Below are 17,668 nucleotides of genomic sequence, written 5' to 3'. Positions count from 1 at the left end.
AGAAGCAGTGATACCACTGGCAAACTATCAATTCAAAAACTCAAGCTTTACCCTAGATCTTCAGAGTCAAAATCTACATTTTAACAAGATCTCCTGTTAATTGATTTGAGAATAAGATGTGAGAAGTATGCTTTTAACTCACCATGAAGTTTCCATATGGGAAGTATAGACAACTCATCTTATATTATGTAAATATAGCATTAAGAAATGTACATACCTGTGTTAATGTCCTTTATTTAAACTGTGTCATCAAGAAAATTATTGCACATACACTGGTTTCATGATCTTATGCCACCTTTTCTCAGAGTTAAAAATACATTAGAGAATATCTCTGTGCTGGAAAGTATCCTATTGGATAACTTCAGTAACTCATGTAAGTCAGAACGAGCTCTCTTTACTCTCATTTTACCTGATGTCAAATCAGGAGTTCTTTCTATGGTCACTTGGTAAATATGTTTTGTTTTTCAGGGAGTGTTGACATTCAGGGATGTGGCTGTAGAATTCTCCCCAGAAGAGTGGGAATGCCTGGACTCTGCTCAGCAGCGTTTGTATAGGGATGTGATGTTAGAGAACTACAGAAATCTGGTCTCCTTGGGTGAGAATAACTTCAATATACAACTCATATTCTACATTAAATATTTTATTCTGGTTTTTTTGGAAGTTCTGCTTTGCATAAGTGAGTTCCAGAATCTTGCTTCAAAAAGAAAAAATTGGGTATCTGTTCAGGTAGAAAATATAATCTTTAAGATGTTTCATCTTAACATTAATCTTTCCCTTTTTTGAGCTCATCTGTATAGAGTCTAAATTAGTGGTAATATCAGAAATTTAATGCATAAAATATTGTTACCCACACCTAAAAATGCAATTTTCACAACTGACTTTTGATTCAGTATCACTGGGTAATAGAGCTAAGAACCCACAAATTTAAAATACTTTCTAAATATTCTAAAGTTTATGTTAGGAAACAGTAGATTGGAATTAATTTTCTAGAGTCTTCTATAATGTTCTTTCTTCTCTACTGAGCATAGTACTAGATTAGTAATCGGATTATCCTAGCAAGAGTCATGTTATTTTTTTCTAATAAAACAGGTCTTGCTATCTTTAAGCCAGACTTGATGACCTGTCTGGAGCAAAGAAAAGAGCCCTGGAATGTGAAGAGACAGGAGGCAGTAGCCAAACACCCAGGTAGGTGGGAGTGAATGAAGCAAATGACACAAATGACGGATCCCAATGTCAAGGAGGAAGCCAGATCTTTAAACATGCTTCCAGAAGCTCTGCTCCAGTGGAAATCATTTCTGGGAAGCCTTCATTTCTTTCTCTTGCTTTAACATAGGGACATTTTTTGTCCCATTCTTGTGAATTTTCCAAGCACTGTACTTCACCTTCAGTAATGTATTTTGTTGTTGTTCTTGCTGTTTTTTTTTTTTCTTTAAGTTTACAGTGATAATGAAAGTTGTTTTCATGGCTTAAAAGAAAAGGTGTGATTTGACTGCTTTTACATTGCTTGGGAGAAACAGCAATATCTGTATTTTTGAGAAACTCTATATTAAAGCATTTTTTAAGTTCTCTTTTCGGATAATGTCTAAATATATAAGTTTTGGTGATGTTGCAGTTTGGATCAGAAATCCCAGAAACACCACAAAAAGATGTGTGCTTCCTGCTTTATAATTTTCTATTCTATGGAGGCTTCAAATGTGATTTTATGGGAATTTATACTCAGTAATTATATCAAAACACTAAGCATCTCCCTAAATGAAACAAACTCTAAAATTGTGTTACTTCAAATGTTATTCTTTTCATATAAACAAATGTTCATAAATGTGGCCAAATTCCTCAACTGTAATATAGTTCAGTGTATCTACTTCATACATTTATTAAATATACTATGTCATTGGAGAGCTTGAAACATTGCTGAGTACATATTAAACTCTCAATTTTAACTTTATTTTAAATGACATCATTTTGTGATTTTATTTAGTATAAAGCTTACTGTGACTGTCATTCATATGTGTGTATATATATAAACACGTGTATATATGTATGTGTGTGACACACATATATAATCTCAGTAACAAATGTTTTTCACAAATTGAATACCTATATAGTGTATACAGTGTATTGATTTTATATCTGTATACATAATGAAATGATTAATGCAATCAAATTAGTGAACAAACACATTTATGACCTTACTTACTTACCTTTTTTGTAGTGAGAACAATTAAGATCTCAGCAAATTTTCAGCATGCCTAACAGTATTACTTTCTATAGTCATAAAGCTGTACCTTAGGCTACCATAACTTATTTGTCTTTTAACTGAACATTTGTACCATTTGAACAACATATCCCACTTTCCCCACCTCCACGGCCTAGCACTCACCTCTGTACTCTCTTCTTCTAGGAGTCCAACCTTATTATATTCTCCATAGAAGTGAGATTATGCTTTCTGCTTCTTTCATGTTTCACTTAGCATAATGTCATCTAGGTCCATCCATGTTGTAGAAATGGCAGGGTTTTATTACTTTTTATAGCTGAATAATATTCCGTTTTGTATATATACCATGTTTTCTTTGTGCAGTCAGTTTCCACAAACACTTTAGATTGCTTTTGTATCTTGACAATTGTGAAAAATGTTCAATGAACATGGAGGTGCAGGTATTTCTTTGAGATAGTAAATTTATTGTAAATGCAGATGTGAGATAGCTAAATTGTACAGTAGTACTATCAAAAAATTTTTAAAGAACCTTCATACTGGTTTTCATAATATCTCAAAAAATTACACATCACCAAGAACGTAAAGCATTTCTTTTCTTTAATATATTCTTGTCAACACTTGCTATAAATCTTCTTTTTGATATTAGCAATCCTAACAGGTATGAGTAATATCTCACCATGAATTTAATTTGCATCTGCCAGATTGGTGACATTGATCACCTTTCTATATACCCATTGCCCAATTAAATGTTTTCATTAATAAACATTTATTTAGTCCTTGGCTTATCTTTTAAATCTTGTTATTATTACTATTAGTATAGTTGTTACCTTTTATTTGTATGAGTTTCTTATATATTTTTGATTCTAACCACTTACCAGATATGGTTTTCTTATTCTGTTTTTTCTTGGTTATGCAGAAGTGTTTTAGTTTGATGCAGTTTAATTTGTCTATATTTGCTTTTATTGCTGTACTTTTGCTGTTGTATCCCAAAATTTATTTTGAAGAACAATATTAAGGTCTTTTAATATGTTTTCTTTTAAGATTATTAAGAATTTTGTTAAACGGATGCTTGAAGGCAGCATACTCGTTAAGAGTCATCACCACTCCCTAATCTCAAGTACCCAGGGACACAAACACTGCGGAAGGCCGCAGGGTCCTCTGCTTAGGAAAACCAGAGGCCCTTGTTCACTTGTTTATCTGCTGACCTTCCCTCCACTATTGTCCTATGACCCTGCCAAATCCCCCTCTGCGAGAAATACCCAAGAATGATCAATAAATACTAAAAAAAAAAAAAAAAAAAAGATTTTTGTCATACATTAGAGTCCTTATTTTATATTTAGTTAATTTTAAATACAGTGTAAGAAAAGTGGTCTAATATTATTCTTTTACTTGTGGGTATTCCCTTTTCCCAGCCCCAAGCATGGAAGAGACTGTACTTTCTGCATTGTGTATTCTTAGTGCCTCAGTGTCAAAGATGAGTTGATCTCGCATGAATGGATTTGTTTCTGGGCTCTCCATTCTGCTCCACTGATGTCGGTGCGCATTTTTATTCACAGAGCATCCTGTTTTTATTACAATAGTCTTCAAATGTAGTTTAAAATTAGAAAGTATAATGCCCCTAGCTTTGTTTTTAATTGTCAAAACTGCTTTGGCTATTCAAAGTTTCTTGTAATTTCATATAAATTTTAAGATTGCATTTTCTATTACTTTGAAAAATTTTACTAAAATTTTAATAGGTGATTTATTGAATCTAAATTTTCCAATTTTATAGTCTGATTTCAGCAGACAAAAATCTTCTCTTGGGTCAATTAGCTGATAGAATCCTTTTTGGGTATGCAGTGGAGAGGGGTTATACGTGGGTCACATGGCTGCTTCTTGGTCTGTTATGGAGTTTGCGTTTTGTGGGTTTGTTACCAGGAGCCTGGGTAGTTGTTAATCCTGTCTTATTTCTTGGCAGACTGAATTGCCTTTAGGACTTTGATCTGTAGGGATAGCTCTAGGGCAGTGTTGTGCATTAGGGTTGGTATATGGTGGGCCTGATGTGTGTTTCTTACTGAGTATGTGGCAGGATTTCCCCAGTTCACTCTCTGGGTACTTAGGTTGGTAGAACTGGCCACAAACTGTGACTATCAGTGCTGAAACTGAGTCGCTGAACTGTTTCAGAGAGCACAGTAAAGGCCAAGGTCTGCAGACCTACCACTGTAACCACAAATAGGCATCTTACTCTGGGTCCCTGGATGTGCAGAACCACTCCTAGACTATGGCTGGGAGGAGCTGGAGATGGTTATGGAGTCACTGCCAAATTTTAAGTGGGGTCAAAATAGGTGAACCATTTCTTGGTCTGTAGCCAAGACCAAGGGTTTTCAAGTTTGCCACCTGAATGAGGGCCTGCCTTTTCAAAATGACTCCAATCAATCTTTAGCCCTAGCAGGTTTTAAAACCCTCTCCCTGAAAAACAAAATTATTATAATGGTCTCTTCTTTGAGAAGGGGTCTCACCATATCACCTAGGCTGGTCTCAAACTCCTGGCCTAAAATGATGCTGCTTCTGCCTCAGCCTACAAAGTTGCTAGGATTACAGGTGTGAACCACCATGTCTGTCAACATAATGGACTCCATACAGTATTTCTTATAAGACTGTTCTAGGGGTAATGAACACCCTTACCTTTTGTTCATATTAGAAAGTCTTTATTTTTTTCTTATTTTTAAAGTAAATTTCTCCCAGATTAAGTATCCTTGGTTGGTAGCATTTTTTTTTCCATCACCTTGAAATTTGGGAAGTTCTTAGTCCCTTTTTTCTTCAAATAACCTCTCTACCTATGACTTTTCCCCTGCATTGTTCTTCAAAGGATCCTTTCATGAATATATTGGTCTCCTTAATGGTATCTAATAAGTTACATATTCCATGTTGATGTTTTTCAATTTTTTTCCATGACTCCATATTTATAAATAACATGTCTTTAGTTTTCTGATTTTTGTCTTCTGGTCAGTTATTCTGTTGTGATTCTACAAAATTTTTCAACAATTATTTTTCTGTTCCACAATTTCTTCTGGGTTCTTCTTTTGTTTTTGTTCTTATTGAGCATACTTAGTATCATTATTTTGACATCTTTGTCAGATAATGCAAAGATCTTCTTTTCTTAAGGATTGAGTTTTGGAAATTTATTTCTTCAAGTGGGGTATGTTTTCTTTTTTATGTCATGTGATCCTTTTATGAAATTTGGAAACTTAAAAACAGCCTTCTAATCTAATATTTAAGGATTTGCTTAAAGACTGGCTACAGCAGTGAGCCAGGCTATAGATTTTCAGTGCTTCACAAACATGTTCTCAGTTGTGTCTTTGGACTTTTGTGTGTAATTTCTAAGTTAAAGAGATTTTTTTCTCATTTTCTTTTCAGATTCTATAATTTTTTGCTTCCCTAGTTGACTGTGGCATTGCAGTTCCTCTACTATTGCAACATTCACCTTTCATCTAGTACATACAAACTATAATTCTCATTACTCCATCATTTTCATGTTGAGGGAAACAGACTCTATTAATTAGACCATCTCCTATAATTTCAGAACTTTAAACAGACCCACTGTTCTAGATCTCTCCTGAGGGTAATACTGGGAGTTGATTGTGCTTTACTTAGCCCAGTTGCTGTTGAGTGAAAGAAAGGTTGTGTCAGAAAGTCTTTTAAGCTAGACCTGGTTACCTTCTGCAGTATAGAAAATATTACCAGAATGTGAGAAGAGTGGAGAGAATAGCCATACACTCAGATAGGTATGAATGATTTAGCAGATAACATATGTGAAATGTCCAAAGGTGAAGGACAAAACAAGAGCTTAAAATGTGGATTGGGAAGCTGTTCTCCAATGGAATTCATTCTTGAAAAGCCTCTTACTGTCATGGAAGAAAATTTTTTGGTGTATGCTTATTAGGCTTTTGAATTCTCTGTCTTCAGTTCATTTAATAATCTGCTGGTGCATTCACAGTGAGAGACAAACTCCTCTTTTTATGTTGTGAGGTTCTAAATAATCTAACTGCTCTTCTGTTTCTTTGAGGGATCTGGAAAATTTGTGCAGATTTTTGGAGACCACTATGTTAAGCTGTTTTTAAAAATCTGTTTGTGCCTTATGTTAGACATCTGTGAGAGGACTAGGGAGACATTCAGATTTGGTCAAGAGATTTGAGAGAGGCTAGGGACAGATGTCATGTGTCTTCTGCTTTATAATTTCCAGTCAATTCTTTATACAGAAAATGAAAGTGAGAACTTTTATCAGAGCAGAAAGCTTCTGATTACAAGAAAATCTAAACATCTATTTCACTTCGAAAGTATCTTTTTTTAAGCAGGAACTAAGCTTAGAAATTTAAATGCTGTATGGCAAATACCTCTACTGTGGAATAGTTGATTTTATCTACCCAGCTCACAGAATTCCTAAAAACAGTAATACCATAGGTTACTTAGAACACTGTCCAGCATATAATTTCCAAATCGTTATCTATTTCTTAATAATTATTATTTTTAAATTTTATCTTCTTTACTATGAATTTTACTAGGGCTCTGTCCTATGTATATTTTTTTCTTTCTGGTTTGCTGTATACCAACTATGCCTGTAATTTCACAAGTTCTGAGTTAATGTGCTCAAATGTATGTTATATAAAAAGTGAATTAGATAATAGGCACACCACATGTATTAAAATCTTTTTTATATGTTTATGTTTACTACATACAAAATTATCAGCATTTTCATCAACTTTTCTCAAACTTTGTCTACGTAATTGTATAAACTTATTGCTAATTCATTTTATTTTATATCATATTGTACTATATATTTATATTATTTAGTAATGTAATGCTTTGCTTTGCTTCCAAAGGTTGCCTTATTGCCTTTACATTTTGTGCTAAAATAGCAGCTATATATTAATGACATAATATATATGTCCAGTATTATTTAAGGGCCTATTTCTTCATATTTTCTTATCAAAGTTTTTTATGAATGATTATAATGCATTTTCTTTAAAATGTTATTGCTATCACTGTATTCTAGTTATTCAAACTTTATTGTCTTCAATAGCAATGACACGAAATCAAATCTAGTTGCCCATCAGTGGTGGATTGGATAAATTTGTGGTACCTATACACTATGAAATACTACACAGCCAAAAAAAATTACGTTCTTTGTAATAACATTGATGTAGCTGAAAGCCATTATCTGAAGTAAATTAATACAAAAACAGAAAGCCAAATACTGCATGTTCTTACTTATAAGTGAGAGCTAAATATTGGTATACATTGGATATAAAGATGGAAACAATAGATGCTGGAGACCACTAGAGGAGGAAGAGAGAAAAGAGACAAGGCCTGAAAAGCTACCTATTGGGTACTGTGCTATCTACCTGAGTAGTAGTAGCAATATCCCACAACTTAGCAATACATGATATACCAGTATGAATCAGTCATATGTATATTGCCAGTATAATTATTTCTGTGTTTGTTTGCCTGTGTAAAATGTTGCCCCTATTTTATGACTTGTATATTTGCTTTTTGTTGTTGTTGTTATTAGTCAATGATTGTTTTATTGTTAATTGTAAAAAATACAAGGGCCAGGCATGGTGGCTCACACCTGTAATCCCTGTACTTTGGTAGGTCAAGGTGGGCGGATCACCCGAGGTCAGAAGTTCAAGACCAGCCTGGCCAACATGGTGAAACCCCATATCTAGTAAAAATACAAAATTAGCCAGGTGTGGTGGTGCGTGCCTGTAATCCCAGCTACTCTGGAGGCTGAGGCAGGAGAATCGCCTGAACCCGGGAGGCAGAGGTTGCAGTTAGCCGAGATTGTGCCACTGTACTCCAGCCTAGGCATCAAAAGTAAAACTTAATCTTTTTTTAAAAAAAAAATATATATATAAAATACAGCAACATTTATAATCTTTAATGTTTTCAATTATATAGTTCAGCTTTGTTAAGTATATTGACATTGTTAGCAACATATCTTTAGCACATTTTTATTTTTATAAAAGAAATGTGGTATACACATGAATCTACTACTCATTTTTCCCATTGTCTGGCCCTTAAGAAACATCATTCTATTTTCTGTTTTTAAGGATGTAACTATTTTAGATATTCCATGTAAGTAGATTCATAGAGTATTTGTGTGTGTGTGTGTCTGGCTTATTAAATTTAGCATGATGTCTTCAAAATTTGTCTTTATAATAGATATTGGAAGATTTCCTGCTTTTTAAAAGCTAATTAATATTCCATTTTTTTGTATTTTAAATTATATTTATCCATTTGGTAAGGAAAGTTTAAATTGATTTTATCCCTTGGCTTTCGTGAATAATGCTTCAGTATGGTGTGCAAATAACTTACTTGACCATATGTTCCAGAGTTTATATCTGCGCTGCATTTTGTTTCATTACTTTGGTGTTCTACCTTTATTCCAATACCAAAGTGCTTTGATTACTGTAGGTTTGTTTTGTGTTTGAAAATTATTAAATTGAAAAGGGGTGTGTTGAATGTGTGGGTCACTTTAAGCTGCATGGACATCTTCACATTATGTCTTCCAGCCCTTGAAAAAGAGCATGCTCAAAAGTGTGTTGTTGGCTGGGTGTGGTGGCTCACGCCTGTAATCCCAGCACTTTGGGAGGCCAAAGTGGGAAGAGTACAAGATTGAGACCATTGTGGCCAACATGGTGAAACCCTGTTGCTAAAATACAAAAAATCAGCTGGGCATGGGGGTGCATGTCTGTAGTCCCAGCTACTTGGGAGGCTGGGGCAGGGGAATCACTTGAACCTGGGAGGTGGAGGTTGCAGTGAGCCGAGATCATGCCACTGCACCTCCAGCCTGGTGGCAGAGTGAGACTCCATCTCAAAAAAAAAAAAAGAAAAAAACCACAAAAGAGTGTGTGGTTTAATTTTTATATATTTATATATATATATATATATATAAATTTTATATATTTTTAAATGTTTCAGCTTTTCTTCTGTTACTGACTTCTAGTTTCATTCCACTTGGGCCATAAAGAATTGTAAAATTTCAATTAAAAAAATTGTTAAGATTTCTTTCGTGGTGTCACAGGTGGTCTATCTAGGAAAATGTTTCATGAGTTATTGAAAAGAATGTGTATTTTGCTGTCTGTATACATTTGTTAGGTGTAATTATTTTATAGTGCATTGAAGTTTTTTGTTCCCTTATTGATATTCTGTCTTCATTATTTATTACTGAAAGTGGGATATTGATGTATCCTTCCATTATTATATTGCTGTCTAATTTTGCTTAAATTCTGTCAATGTTTGCTCTATGTGTCTGTGAAAACTGTCAGATATATTTACAGATTCTCAGTGAATGAATCCTCTTGCTATAATTGAATGTCCTACTTTCTCTCTTGTGAGTTTTGACTTAAATTATATGAAATATGAGAGTTTTTGACGTAATAAATTGTTACCTCTTCTCATTTGGTTGACACTTGCATGGAATGTATTTCTCATCCTGCCATTTTCAGTCTATTTTTTTTTTTATTAGCTCTGAAGTGAGTCTCTTGAAGACATGACATATTTAGGTCTTGATATAGATCATAATATGGTTAGGTTTTTTTTTTTTCATTTTGAAGGATACTTTTGCTGGATATAGTATTCTTGCTTAGACTTTTTTGTTGTAATCTTAGGTTCTAATTTGTATAATAAAAAGCCACATGTCAAGATCTTTATTAAGTGGTTTTTGTCTGGGGGAATATGATACCAATTTTTTAGGCTGGAGATTCTTGGAGTCTCTCAAACTGGTTCTATGGATATTTTCTCTGGGAATGTGTTTTTTAGTTAAAAAATATTTCTTTTTTTTTTTTTTCCAGTCAGAGTTTCACTCTTGTTGCCCAGGCTGGAGTGCAATGGCATGATTTTGGCTAACTGCAACCTACACCTCCCGAGTTAAAGTGATTCTCCTGCCTCAGCCTCCTGAGTAGCTGGGATTACAGGCACCTGCCACCACACCCGGCTAGTTTTTGTATTTTTAGTAGAGATGGGTTTCACCATGTTGACCTGGCTGGTCTTGAACTTCTGACCGAAGGTGATCTGCCCACCTCAGCCTCCCAAAGTGCTGGGATTACAGGCATGAGCCACTACTCCTTGCCATCCCTCATGTTTCTTATTGAGACCCTGTAATCACTTGCTATACCCATTCTCTGTCTGTGATACTGAAATCTTTCTTCTCTTGTAACAGTCATTTACCTTTGGTCTCCGCTGTCCAAAACTGTCAAACTATACCACCTTTCCTTTCAACACTGTCATGGAATACAGAAATTAGTCTTTGGTAAGGTCTCAAAAAGTCAGAAGCATGGACATATGTACCACTATTTTATTTATTTTTGGAGGGGGAAGACAGGAGTCTATATTTAAGTCATCATGGGATGAAGAATGGCTGTGGTGGGCAAATATGAAATACTTTTATTACACTTCTATATGGTTCTTGGCATTTTGCTCACTTGGGGTGCTGCCAATGCTTAACTGGTTCTTAACACTTCTCACAAAGGCATTTTGGTCAGTATATTTCTGTTAAGTTTATATGTCTATAAAGGAATTAGAGCCTGTGGTATTTTATTGTGTCACCTTGTTAATGTGCTTTGTATAATTATTTATTTGTAAAGTATATTCACCTGAGTGTAATGAGGGAGACATTTTGTTCTTTTTTTTTTTTTCATCTTGCTGTTTTCATTTTACTGCGGAGGTATTGCCAGAGCATGACATAAAAGATTCATTTCAAAAGGTGATTCTTAGAAAATATGGAAGCAGTGACCTTAATACTTTACATTTAAAGAAAGACTACCAAAGTGTGGGTAATTGCAAGGGGCAGAAAAGCAGATACAATGGCCTTCATCAATGTTTGTCAACTACCCGTAGCAAAACCTGTCAATGTAATAAATGTGGTAAAGCTTTTGGGTTGTGCTCAATCTTCACTGAACATAAGGAAATTTTTAGCAAAGAGAAATGCTACAAATGTGAGGAATGTGGCAAAGACTGTAGGTTGTTCTCAGATTTTACTCTACAGAAGAGAATCCATACTGCAGAGAGATGCTACAAATGTGAAGATTGTGCCAAAGTTTTTAAAAAGTTCTCAAACCTTACTGAACATAATAGAGTTCATACTGGAGAGAAACCCTACAAATGTGAAGAATGTGGCAAAACATTTACCTGTTCCTCAACCCTTATTAAACACAAGAGAAATCATTCTGGAGACAGACCCGGCAAATGTGAAGAATGTAACAAAGCGTACAGGTGGTTCTCACACCTTGCTAAACATAAGAGAATTCATACTGGAGAGAAATCCTACAAATGTAATGAATGTGGAAAAGCTTTTACATGGATCTCGGTCCTTAGTCATCATAAGAAAATTCATACTAGAGAGAAACCCTACATCTGTGAAGGATGTGGCAAAGCCTTTACCCGCTCCTCAATCCTGATTAGCCACAAGAGAATTCATATGGAAGAGAGACCCTACAAATGTGAAGAATGTAACAAAGCCTACAAGTGGTTCTCAAACCTTGCTTGACATAGGATAATGCATACTGGACAGAAACCCTACAAATGTAATGAATGTGGAAAAGCTTTTACATGGATCTTTTCCCTTAGTCAACATAAGAGAATTCATACTGGAGGGAAACCCTACAAATGTAATGAATGTGGAAAGGCTTTTACGTGTATCTTGGCCCTTAGTCAACATAAAATAATTCATGTTGGAGAGAAACCCTACATCTGTGAAGAATGTGGCAAAGCCTTTACCCGCTCCTCAACCCTTACTAACCACAAGAGAATTCATATGGAAGAGAGATCTTACAAATGTGAAGAATGCAGCAAAACCTTTAAGTGCTTCTCAGACCTCACTAATTATAAGAGAATTCACACTGGAGAGAAACCCTACAAATGAGAAGAATGTGGCAAAGCATCGAGCTCGTTCTCACACTTCATTAGACATAAGAGGATTCATACTAGAGAGAAGCTCCACAAGTGTTAAAAATGTGGAGAAGCCTTTAACAAGTCATCATATTGTGTTCAACAACAGAGACAATACTGAACAAATACAGTATAAATTTAATGACTGTTGAAGAACATTCAACATCTTGGAGGGTAAGAACTTGCTTTATAATCTGGGTGCTTTTGTGTTGGGTGCATATATAGCCTTTTACTATTATGTAATGCCCTTGTCTTTTTTTGTTTTTTTTAAATCTGTGTTGATTTAAAGTCTCTTTTTCCAGAAACTAGGATTGCAGTCCCTGCTCTTCTTCTGTTTTCTATTTGCTTTGTAGATTTTTCTTTTTCCCTGTATTTTGAGCTTATTTGAGAAGGGTGTCTCGATTACAGCATACCATTAGATCTTGATTCTTTATTCAGCTTGCTACTCTATTTTTAATCGGAGCATTTAGCCCATTTGCATTTAGGGTTAATATTCATATGTGTGGATTTGATTCTGTCAGTATGATCTTAGCTGGCTGTTTTGCACATTTTTTTATGTGGTGGCTTTATCGTGTCAGCAGTTTGTGTACTTCAGTATGTTTTTGTAGTGACTGGTAATCGTCTTTTTCTTGTTTAGTGCCTTCTTCAAAAGCTCTTGTAAGGCAGGTCTTGTGGTAACAGATTTCCTCAGCATTTGGTTTTCTGAATAGGATCATATTTATTTTTTGCTTCCGAAGGTTACTTTGGCCGGATATGAACTTCTGAGTTAGAATTATTTTTTAAGAATGTTGAATATTGGCCCTTAATCTCTTCTGACTTGTAGGATTTCGGTTGAAAGCTTTGTTGTTTGTCTGATGGGCTTCTTTTTAGAAGTGACCTGGCCTTTCTCTCTAGCTGCCTTTAACATATTTTTTCTTTGATTTTGACCTTGAAGAACCTCATGATTATGTATCTTGAGGATGACCACCTCATGGGGTGTCTCACTGGGGTTCTCCACATTTTCTGCCTTTGAAATGTTGGCCTCTGTATCTAGGTTAGGGAAGTTCTCACGGATGTTATCCTGAAATATGTGTTTCAAGTTGTTTTCTTACTCCTATTGCTTTCAGGCACTCTCTTTAATCATAGATTTGGTTTCTTCACAGGTTTCTTTACATAATCCCATATTTCTCAGAGGTTTTGTTCATTCTGCTTTATTCTTTCTTCAGTATTCTTGTCTGTCTTATTTCAGAAAGCCAGTCTTGAGGCTCTGAGAGTCTTCCCTCTGCCTGGTGTATTCTTCTATTAATACTTGTGGTTACATTATAAAGGTTTTGTATTGTGTTTTTCAGCTCTATTAATTTGGCCATATTTTTCTCTAGACTGGTTGTTTTTTTCCGTCAGTTCCTGCAATTTTGTCCTTCCTTGCATTTGTCCTTCCTTGCAACTTACTTTTGTAGCTCAATGAAGTTTGTCTCTATCCATATTCTGAATTTTGCTTCTGTCATTAAGCTTAGGCCATACCGGAAATGTAATTTGGTCATTTGGATGAAAGAAGTCACTCTGGCTTTTTGTGTTTTCAACATTTTTGCACTGATTTTCTCTCATCTCTGTGGGCATATCTTTGAAGTTGCTGAACCTTGAATGGGGTTTTGGATTTTTGGATCCTATTTGATGGTCTTGAGTATTTGATTGTGGTAAAAGGTGGATTCAGCCAACAAGCTTTGTTCCTGGGAGATTTTTTTTTTTTTTTTTGGTGACGGAGAGGAGGTAATGCTCAGCTCACAACTCAGAGTCTGTATACTCTAACTCTGGGGGACTTGTATTGAGCCCCAAACTGTGTTCTGTGGCTCCTTGTGATTTGGAGTCCACCACTCTATGGGACTAACATGCCACAGCTGTAGCAGAGTGCTAGTGGATATGGGGTTTCTGCCTGTCTTTGGGTATTCACCTCAGTGGCAGGAGCAAAGCCGCTGGCGGGGGAGTAGGGGCTATCTGCTGGAGACTGTGTGCTGTTGCACTAAAGGTATTGTTGGCTTGGGGCAGGATACTGGCCAGTGAAGGTTCTGATGCCTTCTCTGTGTCCCCCAAGAAGGAGTGATTGTTCAGATTGTGGGAGGATACCCTGTTCTCCCCACAGTGTTACCACAAAGGCCAGGGTGGGGCTTTCTGGCTGTCTACCCACCAAAGCTTCATCTACAATGGCAATTGCTTGGGGGTGGCAGGGTCATACTGCATTTCCATTTGATGGTGGAGCAAGCAAAGCCAAACTCACCTTTGCAGGCATATGCCAGCAAAGTAATTTGGGGAGTTGTCATGGTCTCAGGGGAAGCTGTAGTATGGGGAAGAAACATGTGGGCTGGTCCATTCATAGACGCTGCCTTGCTGGAGCTCTTCATGGGTCAGGCATGGCCCACCAGTGCATATGCTCTGATATGGGCTCCTAATGTACCTGAGACTGCCCTGTAAGCAGCTGTGGTCAGACTGAGTCCCTGGGAGAGGCCAGCAGACCAAGGAGTGCTCAGTTGGACCAGCTTCTTCTGATTTGCAAGACCATCCTGCAGAAATTAGGTCCAACAGTTCCCCTAAGGATAAAGTCTCTTATGGGAGAAAGTTGAGCCTAGAGAAATGGCCATCAATGGCCACACTTTATTACAGATGCTCTTGAGCTCAACCCTCTGGGCACCACATGAGCTGGCTTGCTGCCCCACCTCTTTGCTTGTCTTCTGGGGGCTGCATCTCAGAGACATTTAGGCCAGTAATCACTCAGTGCAGTCTGCCCAGGATGGCGGATCTGTGCTTTTGGCCAAGTTAGTTGTTCACTGTCTGGTGATAAGTAGTGTGTAGTTTGTGGGACCCATGGAGGATGGACTGGCCTCCTCTCCTTGGGTAAACTGCAGCTTGTTTGAGGTGTGAATAAGGCACTTAGGGTTTTGGATTTTTCATTAGTCTGAGAGTAGCAAGGACAGTTCTACTGCAGAAGCGGAGGCAGAAATATTTTCAGTTGTCCCTGGAGGCTCTGGCCAGGGAGTTTCTAAGTTGCTACTGGCTGAATAGCTCTGGAAGAAATTGGCTAGTGGCCCAGGCCTGGAGAACCTGACCAGTGAGAATATATGAGAAAAGGCACTCACGTAACAGTCTGGCCACTTTACTGAAGGGCTGCTGCAGTATGCTGGGTGTCCACTGCAGTTTCTAGTCACCTCAGATTTTCCAGCATCTGACTTTTAACACCACTGAATGCTGCAAAACAGCAACAATGACAACATGCCCTTTTCTCTAAGGGCTCCATCCCAGGGAGGTACAGGCCTGTTTCCAGCCCCAAAGCACCTGTAGGAGGTACCTGGAAACCCCTGTTGAAAAGTCTTAGCCAGTGAGGAGAACATGATTGGGGACCCACCTAAGAAAGCAGTGTAGGCTGGGTGCAGTACCTAGCACTTTGTGAGGTCAAGGTAGGTGGATTGCCTGAGCTCAGGAGTTCTAGACTAGCCTGGGCAACATGGTGAAATCCTGTCTCTACTAAAATACAAAAGAAGAAAATTAGCTGGGTATGGTGGCGTGCACCTGTAATCTTATCTACTCAGGAGGCTGAGGCAGGAGAATTGCTTGAACCCAGGAGGCAGAGGTTTCAGTGAGCCAAGATTGTGCCACTTCATTCTAGCCTGGCGACAGTGAGACTCTGTCCCAAAAAAAAAAAAAAAAAAAAAAAAAGCAGTCTAGCCACATTTTTATAGGATAGCTCTGCTGTGCTGAAGTACCACTTCCACCCCCAGTTTATTTGGACTCTCCAAAGCCAGAAGGCTGGAACAGCTAAGTCACACAAACAGCAAAAATGGCAGCTCACTCTTCCCTCTAGGAACTGTATCCCAAAGAGGATTCAAAACTCCATTGATCAAAATGCACCAGTGGTGGTAGCTGGAGACCCTGTTTGGGAAGTAGTTTGCAGTTAGGAGGAACTAGATTGGGGACCTGCTTTAACAGATAGTCTGGCCATGTCTTTTTAGAGCACCTGTACTGTGCTAGGAGATGCTTTCTGCCCCCAGTCAGCTTGGGCTCTTCAAAGCATGAAGGCTGGAATGGCTAAGTTGCCCAAGAAGCAAAGATGATGGCCCATTCCTCTTTCTGGTAGCTCCATCCCTGGGGGGTGCAGTGCTGCTACCAGTGGTTGGCTGTAATTCTAAGCCAGTAGGTGTTACCCTGTGAGGCACTGTGGAAGTGGGTCCTACGGACCATCACTGCTCAGCCACTTGGGTCCCACCTCTTTCCCATGGGTATGTACAGAGGTGTAATGCCCTACTTTGCTGGAGTTGCAGCTACTTTTTCTGGGAAGCCTGGAAAGCCAGCGTATCTACGACTCTTGAATCTCTATGCAGGCCTCAGTGGCTGCTCTGCTGAGACTCCGTGTAGCTCTGTGTGTTAAACTGAAGGCCTTGGTGGAGTGGGTTCATGAGGGTATCTTCTCACCTGAAGGTTGCAAAGGTCTGTGGGAGAATCATGGGTTTCTAGGGTCACACATGCACTCACTGCCTTACTGGGTGGGGAGGTTCCCTTGGCTCCATGTTGTTCCCGGGTGGCCCATTGTCCTGCCTTGCTTTACTCCATTCTCCATAAGTTGTTTCTTTCATTAGTTCCAATGCAAGTACCTGGATGTTTGAGTTGAAGGTGCTGTATCTACACACACCTTGCATTCCTCTCTATGAAGTCTAGCTCCTTCTACTTTTTTATTTTAAAAGAATTTAATATATTTTCAAAAGCAAGTATTCATATAATTTAACTCTTACATTTGATGCTATGTCTTCATTCTAGAATTTTGTGAAATAACATGGTCAATGGTTGCTGCACCAGAGTTAGGAGAAGTTCTTCCATATTAGATAAAAAGATTTATATACTTTCCCATGGAAGATTAAGGAAACTGAAATCTGAGATACATGAAGAAATTCTAAGTGGAAAGGCCACTTAGTGGTTGGCTTACAGCAGTATTATAAGTGACAGGGTGATAGAAGTGTGGTAAGTGATTAGGATAATATTCTGCATAGTAAGAGAAACAATTTGAATTTTAGGAGAAAATTGCTTTACCATTTGCAAACTAAGGTAATTAAAATACAGTGAATTTCAAAATGCCTTTTTAATGACAATGTGTGAACTTGTTTTAATAAACCAAAATTGTTGTTATTGAGTTAAGGCTATTTTACAGTGAATGTGTGTCTTGCCACTGATGTTAACTTATCCCATCTTACCCAAGGTTGTAGGTCAACAGATGGTAACAATATACTATTGTGTGACTGTGGAATAACATCTCTAGTGATTTCTTTGTCAGTGGTCTTTAACTTAACATAATTTGGAGAATATGATTCCTACAAATTAACATTTTTGTTTTTCTTGTTAACTACAGGTTATTATGATGGTTGTAATGAAGATTATATGAGTATAATGGAGCTATATGTTTCTGAATTCTGAACAACTAGTTACAAAATATTCTACTTTTTTCTGTTGAACATGTGACGTATCTGGTCTGCTAAACACATGTAGACCTTTAGTTTTGATATATATGGA

The 17,668-nt window shown here is 37.2% G+C and overlaps 2 protein-coding genes across 2 annotated transcripts in view; both read left to right on the top strand.

Moving 5' to 3' along the window:
* Positions 1-17,668, top strand: part of LOC129144564 (zinc finger protein 736-like) — a 27,804-nt gene extending 10,136 nt beyond the window's left edge. Inside the window, exons 2-4 of the mRNA XM_063814239.1 lie at positions 469-595; positions 1,090-1,185; positions 17,508-17,668. Coding sequence (XP_063670309.1) covers positions 469-595; positions 1,090-1,185; positions 17,508-17,572 — 288 coding nt within the window. The 3' untranslated portion in view covers positions 17,573-17,668. The remainder of the gene's footprint in view (positions 1-468; positions 596-1,089; positions 1,186-17,507) is intronic.
* On the top strand, positions 3,709-11,741 carry LOC129144479 (zinc finger protein 736-like). The gene is made up of 2 exons (XM_054687252.1): positions 3,709-3,751; positions 10,840-11,741. Exons 1-2 carry the CDS (start codon positions 3,709-3,711, stop codon positions 11,739-11,741), a joined length of 945 nt encoding a protein of 314 aa, XP_054543227.1.

Source organism: Pan troglodytes, chromosome 6 (genome assembly GCF_028858775.2).
Source record: "Pan troglodytes isolate AG18354 chromosome 6, NHGRI_mPanTro3-v2.0_pri, whole genome shotgun sequence".
NCBI lineage: Eukaryota > Metazoa > Chordata > Mammalia > Primates > Hominidae > Pan > Pan troglodytes.
Note: the sequence above shows the minus strand (reverse complement) of the source record. Positions and strands in the feature narration are given on the sequence as shown.